The sequence below is a fragment of the Pieris rapae genome, chromosome 10 (assembly GCF_905147795.1).
Source record: "Pieris rapae chromosome 10, ilPieRapa1.1, whole genome shotgun sequence".
Taxonomy (NCBI): Eukaryota; Metazoa; Arthropoda; class Insecta; order Lepidoptera; family Pieridae; genus Pieris; species Pieris rapae.
Genome location: NC_059518.1, coordinates 8,644,898 through 8,654,882, shown reverse-complemented (window position 1 = coordinate 8,654,882; position 9,985 = coordinate 8,644,898). Strand labels below are relative to the sequence as shown.

At 33.7% G+C, this 9,985-nt stretch overlaps 1 protein-coding gene across 1 annotated transcript; it reads left to right on the top strand.

The window, feature by feature from the left end:
* Positions 1–1,015: 1,015 nt before the first annotated feature.
* On the top strand, positions 1,016–9,216 carry LOC110994029 (glucose dehydrogenase [FAD, quinone]-like). Its single transcript, XM_022260498.2, has 6 exons — positions 1,016–1,137; positions 1,873–2,201; positions 4,396–4,626; positions 6,803–6,935; positions 7,600–7,719; positions 7,921–9,216. The coding sequence occupies exons 2-6, from the start codon at positions 1,877–1,879 to the stop codon at positions 9,164–9,166; spliced, it is 2,055 nt and encodes a 684-aa protein (XP_022116190.2). The 5' UTR covers positions 1,016–1,137; positions 1,873–1,876; the 3' UTR covers positions 9,167–9,216.
* The last annotated feature ends 769 nt before the right edge of the window (positions 9,217–9,985 follow it).

Below are 9,985 nucleotides of genomic sequence, written 5' to 3'. Positions count from 1 at the left end.
TCGATTATTTAATTATATGTATACTCGCCATTTTATCTATGTATAATTAGGTCAAAACTATAATTATTGTTTTTCTTTATTAGAATATAATGAAGGAAACCATAGTATTCTACAATATATCCGTAGAAATTTGATGGTTTTAAATATATTGCGTTGTTTCGCTCAAGAGACTGCATGTGTGTGATTGAAATTTTTTTTTAGAAAATTGTTCGCAGTCTAGGACATGTTCGCCCGATATGTCGTTTTACAACTGAGTTTTTCTCCAGGAAGTTTTTGTCGCGCACCACTACTATGTGGAACCAGCTGCCCACTGAAGTATTTCCGAACCGATTTAACGTCCTTTAAGAAAAGATCGTAGCAATTTTTAAAAGGCCGGCAACGCACGTGAGACCTGAAAAAAATTAATGTTGTGACACTTTTCATTGATACACATTTATGTATTATTTTTTAAGGTGTGGGTTCTCCGTAAGTGTTTGTTAGTGTGCCTTTTTAAAATATGTAACTAAATAAAACAAATATTTCTTTTCATACACTACTGGCGTAAATGAATCAATTTTGGTGTCGGTCCACTAGTCTTGCTAACTGATAACCATTCGTTTTTATAACATTATTGTACACAAGCAGTAATCACCCACTGTAATCTTACTTGTTCCATAATATTTATTTTAACAAAAATAACTTGTTTCCAATGTCTTACGAGATACAATATTTTATAAGAACTTTAATGTAAAATAATTGTCAAAAAGCGTGTCCATGTGCACTGCCTACTACTGGCAAAGCAGCTGTTTAATATTATACATCTGAAGATTTTTTTAGGAACTACTGGTTCAAATTGAAAAACTCTTCTGTTGTTAAGTAGTCCATCTGTACCGACATAAGGCAGGTCCCATCAATCTTGTCGAAGGGGACCAGTATTAAATACTAAACAGTTGTAAGTAGAACGTATGACCAGTGCAGTGATAGGTGTGAAGTAAATAATTGCCGGTATCGGGGCCTACGACCTACGAGAGTGCACGGTCAAGGTACTTGGCAGGTGGCAGGAGATCGCCATCTCCACATTCCGCATGCCATTCGCGAACTGACCGCTGCCATCAACACAACCGAACCTGGGATACTGCATTTTTAAATAACTTTTCAGTGAGTTTTTTTTATTGTTTACTAATTATCGCTTATCATTATAATATATCTTATATATTATTATTCATTGTATTATGCTCACCTCGTTATTTCCTTTTTAGATAAAATAACTTAATTATGACGTGTAAAATTAATGTGCAACGTTTATAATATTGCGGGATCTATATTATTATCAAAACTTTGAACAATGTATGTATATAACTTATAAAATATATTATACAATACAGGGGTCTAGGCTCTAAATATGATTTTTTCCCATTCGGTGTCGAGACCCTTGGTCTGTGGGGTCCTAGCGCGTTAAGGCTTTTTAGGGAATTATCAAAAAGGTTAGTCGACATCACAGGAGAACGAAGAGCTGGCAGCTACCTCGCACAAAGAATTAGTCGAGGTATTCAAAGGGGGAACGCTGCCAGTATCTTCGGAACCTTGCCTAAAGGGACTCCTTTTAATAATATTTTTTAATTTTTTAATTTTTAGATTAGTTATTAGGTATATTTTTATGTATTATACAATTATACCTTATTATTGTTGACATTTTGAAATTATACGCAAAACTTATTTTTAACTATTCGACACGTATGATCCTTATAATTAGTAGATATATGAATTAAAAATATATTACAAATGTGAAAATATCACAAAAATGTAACATATATTTTACAAACTAAGTTTTCTTTGAAATAGCTGAAAATAAAATCTTTCAATACGGAAAACCTCACAGAAACTTATTTTCAGAAAAATGCGGCTGCTTATAGCACTTTGTCTAATAGGCATCGTACGGGCCATAGACATTTACACAGATGACGATTTTCAAATAGAAGATGAACCCTATGATACAAATAACCTGTTCGACACTGAGAGCTCAAGAGACGGGCGTATCCTGCCTTACCCTTTGCAGAGAGAAAACCAGGAGACCATGAATAGGGTGGCTAGATTCGCGCATTATTCGTATCCACAAAGCCCGATTGTCGATATGATGCTGCAAACAGTTGCTGTAAACTACTCACCAGCTAATTCAAATGACCCGTTCGACTTTTTACGTGATTCTTATCCGTTACCAAAAGGTAAGGAGCAATGTTTTTGTTAATTTTTTATTTTCAATAATTATCATAATACATATGAATGTTTTACTATTAAAATAAATGCTACATATATAAATATAAACCAATTAATTTATAATTAATATGTAATTAATCTTAGCGGAAGTTGTAAAAGAAAAGCCGACTGGTAATGTTCACATTAAAAAAAACAATTTATAATAAGATACAAATACTAATAGATTTTTAATTAATAAGTTTAACAAATTTTAAATTACGAGTACGGGCTAACACATTTTAATATAAAAGAGTGGCGGAAAGTTTCTTGCCAGTTCTTCTTGCCCGCTCTACGCCCTTGACTTGCGAATTGGTAGTAAATGTAAATTTACAATTAATTTTTTTTTGACGTTCATAAGTGTACTTGTTTACCTAAATGAATAAATATATTTTGTTGTTGTTGTTTCACGATGAAATTGATATTTTCATATAAATAGGGTTGATATATGATGAGTATATTATATTACATGTTAATTTAATTTAATATTCATAGTTTGTATAGTTAACACCCAAATAGACAGTGTTCAGCTTATAACATGAGTATTAGTTGAGAATAAGAATAATAGTTTGTTGCATCTGAAAAATGTTTAAATAATATCCATACGTAGAAACTACATTACGTGCAATTTTTTATACATTATATTTTAAGCACTTTTCGAATACTTCGGGACTTTAACGGATTTAACAAAGCTTATCTGGAGCTGGATATATTCGGTAGTGATTGGTTTTAGAAAAAGCATTGTTGGGTGCCATTCTCGAACATAATTCGCTGTTTTGCTGATGATTTTTTTTTCTCAGCTTTAAGTACCAAAATTCGTGGTAATTTTATTTTCTTGTGTATTTGTCTTATCTTGTTTATGATTTGATTGTATTTTTTTTAATTCCTATTTTTTGCAAAACTTATGTTTACATATATTGTCGTACATATTAGATAGAAGATTTTATAAAATTATCGGTAGATTTCGTAATATGTATGATGTTGTAAACTTAATAAATAAATAAGCACAGTTCCAACGCGGTACGTGTTTGTATGTCTGTGCATCAGACAGTATAAAAGTGTTCTATCAAAATTCTTAATATAATAATAATGTTTTGTTTTGTCGGAGGTTTAGTTGTTTTGTTTTAGAAAAATATTCACAGATTCATCGTTAAAAATTTAAAGCCAATAAAGATGATATCTTTGGCTCGAACTTGTGGGATGCATTGTTATTTTAAAATCTCACATCTATTGTAAACTGATCAAGTACAAAGATAGGGGTTTACTTAGCTGATGTCCTTTGCATATATTAAATTTATGTTGAAAAGTAATTTATTTTATAGTTGGCATTAATTATTCAGCGGCGCTTTACTATTTTATATAATTAAACTTTTCATATAAGTACTTGTTTCTTTTATAATCTGTCTTCTATATGTAAAGTCGCCACATATAAAAATATATAAAAGGCTGGTAACGCACTCGCGAGTCCTCTGGCATTGAGAGTGTCCATGGGCGCCGGTATCACTTAACATCAGTTGAGCCTCCTGCCCGGTTGCATCCTGTTCTATAAAAAACAATTGTGCAGGGATGGGATTTGAATGCACAACCTCATTGTTGAGAATCACACGTTAAGCATTAGTTTGGGCTAATGAGAAAAAAAATAGTATTATAAATATTAAGGATGATGAAAAAAGCTTTGTCATTTCTACGAGTAAATTAAATCTAGAACTTATAACTCATGTTCCAGTTGTGGTACAGTTGTCAGTCTCCAATTATTCCAAGTGAAATATGTAAATATGAGTTCGGGAGTTTTTGTTTATTTAATTAAAAAGTTAAATGATAAATACCTGTAAATGTGATAGGACATATTTTAATTTCCGACTTTTTCTATGGATATAAATCTAAATTTATAATTACTCACCTAGTCAAGAAGAGAGTAGTTAAATTCAATTCAACGATCGTTATATTATCTAATATATATTACGAGATTGTGTTTATTCGTTTCAATAAAAACACAAATATACATTCTTATAAATATTTATTCAACGCTCTCAAACCATCAAACCACATAAAATAAAAAAGAACATTTTTTAACTATGTAAAGATACGATATATTTATAATTAAATACGATTATATTTACACACAATATGTAAAGGAATATGAGTTTATAAATACATAATTGACAGGTTACAGCAAGCCCTTAGACGAATATGACTATATTATTGTTGGAGCGAGTTCTGCGGGTTCTGTGCTGGCAGCTCGACTGTCAGAAGACAAGCCGAAAGCCACGGTGCTGCTGCTAGAGGCTGGCAAGCCGGAAATGATTCTGTCAGACATCCCGGCCCTGACACACCACATGCAAGACACGGATTATGTGTGGCGGTACTCTATGGAACACCAGGCCGGCGTATGTCTAGGTAAATAGGAATATGTTATGTACATAGACGCTTTTTATCTTTAAGGGTTTAAAACCTTTAAATACTGGCATAATGTTGTAACTATTGCTTTAAAAAACCCTTTAAATATCCAAATTCATAGTTCTTTAACTTTCCAAGGTTAAACCCTTATATATATTTATGTGTATCATATTAACAAAAACCCACATAAAAAAGCACATAACCAGTTTATTATATATTAATAATTAATCAACTCCGCTATATGTTGCTTTACTAGAAAATTAAGAAAGTAAGTAAATTTCTAGACATATTGATTATCTTTCTCTGTGCTTGTCTCAAAGTCTAAGACGAAGGTTTTACGATTTTGTCTCTTCATCGTGCAAGTGTTTATTGCGCAGAGAAAATAAATGTTCAAATCACGTGCCTCGGGGTTGGGTTATCTCATATTTATATTAATACTAAGCTCACAGAAAGGCAATACATGTGCGTGATCGACAAAATGTAATAATTTTTTGCAGTAAGATGAACCAGAATGAAAGAGCAGTGTTGGCCTATTGGCCTCAGCGTGCGACTCTCATACCCGAGGTCGTAGGTTCGATCCCGGGCTGTGCACCAATGGACTTTCTTTCTATGTGCGCATCTAACATTTGCTCGAACGATGAAGGAAAACATCGTGAGGAAACCGACATCTCTTAGACCCAAAAAGTCGACGACGTGTGTCAGGCACTGGAGGCTGATCACCTACTTGCCTTTAAAATTGAAACAGATTCAAAAACCTAAGGCCAACACCTAAAGAGGTTGAAGCGCCACTGATTTTTTTTTAAGATGAACCGGTAAATATGGTCCATAAAGAGGACAAAAGAATTTGTGTTAATGTGTGTACAGTTCGGAAAGTACCGCAAATTCAATGAAACAGCATTGCATTCAATAATAAAGCTGCATTTTGTGGAATAACAACTAAAACTAGTTATGAAAAGTGACACAGGCTTGAACAGTTAGGTGAAAACAGAGGTGTACTTGTTTGTTTGTCAGTTAGCGAATTGTTGATAACAACGCAGTTAACAATTAGGCCACGGCTTCAGTTTAAAAGGCTTCACTCTTTAAAGTTGTTTATTTTATGAGCCAAAGATTTGTACGTTATTAGATGAAAAATGAAACTAAAAAAATATTTTACTAGTCTGAAGAAAATCCATAGTACTTTTATTCAGTAGTATTTTTTTAAATTAGCCTTCACAATACACAAATGTTTAATACCGCTCATCAACGAATATCTGACTTTTATTATAACAGAACATTGTGGTGAGGTAGTTCGCTTATCATAGTTACAATATTCTAAGACTTAGGTAAGCATGAAGCATGACCTAAGCATGAAGTAAAAATGGAATACGTTTTTGATATAAGGATGCCATATTTATGATTCGGTCTTACTTTAAAAGCCTCTGACAAGTTTATTTCCTATATAAAGCTTATTCAGTATGTCCCTGCTTGTACACGTAGCAATGAGAATGTCGATAACAATACATAGTCGATAAATGTCATGGATGCATTCATTTGAACACCTAAAAAAAGCGGGACGAAAGATTATATGTAAAAGAAAACCTTTAGCTACTCAATTATTAGCTAAAGCCTTTTCTAGACCTAAGTTCAACGTAGTGTGATATTTGAAATTGAATCGACTCATTCAAAATCAATATTAGTGTATCATTTCAATTGACGTGTTAATGTTCATATCATGAATAATTAAACAAGCTAACCGTTACTGTAAATAAAACATATAAATATATTATATATATATATATATTATATAATATATTATTGCTATGTGAGCTTTATAATTAGTAAGGAAAATGGTTATTCTCATTATTAAAATTTTGTATATAGGGATAATTCCGTAGGTAAGATGTAGGCGTATTGTTTATCAAGTGTAGGTTGTGTAATTGTTTGTTATTCCAAATCAGAAATTCGACCGCCTCCGGAAGTTAACCAAGTAATGAAATCTGAAACAACAATAAAATTATAATACAGATTATTATCTGATACTAATAGATTATTATATTATACTAATTGATCTTATTATATTATACTAATAGATTATTTTATTTAACTAATAGATTATTATACAGAACGATGAAAGATGATGGTACACGAAAAGCTCGTTTCTTCTTTTTATATTGAATCGGGCTTCAAATGATTGCAGGAAGCGAGGAACAGCGCTGCTATTCTCCCCGAGGTAAAGCCCTGGGCGGAAGTAGTGTCACAGATTATATGTTCTATTCCCGAGGACGTCCAGAGGACTGGAACGGGATAGCAGCTGATGGTAACTATGGATGGTCAGTATTCCTATTTTATCATACATGCGAGCAAGACTTAAAACTTTATTTTTAACACAAATAATTTTCCTATACGTAATTGTCTGTAAAACAAGAAAAAAAATTGTTGTATTAATCATAAACAAGGCCAATTCCCAGAATAATAAACAAATAAATTTTGTTTTATACTACTCGACTAACAAATTTATAAACCTTTCCCTTCCGTATTTTGTAAAATATAAAAATCTGTATTATTCTACATGAAATCAAGGTCAGTTGACCGTTACGTCGACCTCAACGGCCTCTTCATGAAACTGTTTCACTTGAAAGTTGTACCGCCCTCAATGATAACTTGATAACAGGTCTCGAGACTAACAAGATAAGAACTCCCTAATTAGGATTCTTGAAATACGTACGATCAAGTCACAAATTATCTGATCAATCTGAGAATGATAATTCTTGGTCAATTGTAAATCAACTTAACCACAGATTAAGATTTATTTAAATGTCTTTTAAATTTCTATTGCTCTTTTTTATCTATACCAGCTGGTATATTCTCGGCCGATGCAGGCACGTCTGGCCGCCAGCGGGTTTATGAGCTGGCGCTCACGATAACACGCCCCGCTTAGTATTCCAGGGCTTAGTTAATCTGTCATACCTACGTTACATAATCTCGTCTTTTCAGGTCATACAATGAGGTACTCGAGTATTTTAAAAAGTCGGAGCGATCCGAGCTTAAAAAGTATAAAAACATGCCGTACAGAGGTCGCGATGGAGAGCTCACTGTTGAAAATGTGCCCTTCAAGTGAGTACTCTTGAAAATATTTCATGTTTCCCGCACACTTCATATAACATTTTTGGATGATAATCAAAAGGAAGTTAGAAAAATATGCGAATATTAAAATTTAATTCATGATCAATTCAGCTGCTGAAACAAACTTTAATTAGACTTGTTTATAAAGACTGTAAAAACAGATATTAAAAAAAAAATATTTTTTCGTTTCAGGACGGGACTTGTGGAAGCTTTCTTAGCGGCAGGTAGAATCAATGGATACCAAACTGTAGACTATGTGTCGCCAGACCAACTAGGTTTTGGCTACATTCAGACAATCACAAACAAGGGGCACCGGCTTAGTGCCGCTAAAGCCTTTTTGCATCAACATAAACGTCGCAAGAATATGCATATTTTAACCGATGCCAGGGTAACAAAAATAATTATCGAACCACAGAGCAAGAGGGCATACGCGGTAGACTTTATTAAGAATAACGTCAAAACTACTGTACGGTGTCGTAGAGAAATAATACTCTCTGCGGGTCCTATAGCATCTCCTCAATTACTCATGCTGTCTGGAGTCGGACCTGAGGAACATTTAAAAACGTTGGGCATCCCAGTACTATCAAATATTCCTGTTGGAAGAACTCTTTACGATCATATCGGTTTTCCAGGAGTTGTATTCAAATTGAATAGTAGTAATGCAAGCCTTATAGAACCAAAAGTAGCAACGATACCTAATTTGATGCAATGGCTCCAATTTGGAGATGGCCTCTTAACAACGCCTGGAGGAGTAGAAGGTGTAGGTTACATAAAAACCAGCATTTCCGACAACCCTGAGCTGGTGCCAGATATTGAGCTCATTAATATGGGCGGATCTATTACATCGGACGGAGGCGCTGCAATACGAAAAAGCTGGAAAATATCAGACAGGACATACCACAATTCATTCGGTTCGCTGACAGATTGCGATACCTGGCAAGCAATACCAGTTCTTTTACATCCTAAATCAAAAGGTCGTTTAGAACTACGTGACATCAGTCCCTTCTCATATCCAAAGATATTTGGTAACTTCTTGTCAGATGCACGGGACATGGCAACCCTAAAAGAAGCTATTAAAGTATTGATTGGGCTTGGAGAGTCTGAACCGTTTAGGAAATATGGCCCAAGTCTACATCTAGCTCCGTATCCCACCTGTTCCAGTTACGCCCCAGGATCTGATCCATACTGGGATTGCGCGATTAGAACAATGGTAGTATCTATGAGAAGGCAAACATCGACTTGTAAAATGGGACCAGAGAATGATAGTGAAGCTGTGGTTGACCCTGAATTAAGAGTACGTGGCGTCCACGGTCTCAGAGTAGCGGATATAAGTATCCTACCAAAAACAATCAGTGGACATACGATTGCTCCGGAAATAATGATTGGCGAGAAGGCAGCTGATATGTTAAAAAAATCCTGGTCGAATTTAATAGCTTAAACATTGTAGGTTAATTCTTATTTAGGTTCAATAAATTTATCCAAAGAAAACCGTCTTTAATTTAGAGGAAGAATGACGTTTGATTTAACGTCGTTCCTCATAAAGGTGATAATTGAGAGTGAAGTGATTAATTGCAGCTCGGTCGAGAGATAACGTCAATAGAAGTCGCTTTTAGGCAATTTCGGCCTCGTCATGTTGACCCCAAAAAAAATCGATCATTCATCAATGTGAAGCTCCATTAACATTGAAATTTGGCACATCTCTGTGAAGATGCTGAGGCTCAGCGGCATGTATTAGCGGTTCATTTAATTAGCTCCATCGTTCATAATTATAGAGAATTTTTTCACGACGATACGTAATGAGCAGAGGAGATTGATCCAATTAATCCATCACTTGTTTACAGAGGGTCGAGTATAATATGATATCAATTTTAATTTTATGATTTATAAGGGATTTTTAATAGGTAATAATTTCTGTATTGATAACATTATAGATATACAGTATCCTTTCGGCCAACGAAACAATTATCTATGCAACAAAAAATCGTACGAAGATTATCATCATAACGAATAATAATAATCGTCATTTATTTTTAATGAATTGTGTGCTATTAACAATTTTATATAATTTAAATTAACAACAATTATTTTTAACTTAAGATTAAAACTATTAGCAATTTCGTATGAAAATGTATATTTTGAAATTATAAAAGATTTAATTAAGTTTAAAACAGCAAAATTATGTCAAAAGTTTAGAAATATGGAAATGAATTGACCGGAAAGGAGTAACAAAGTGTGGCGAGGTGCAGTCACCCCCGGA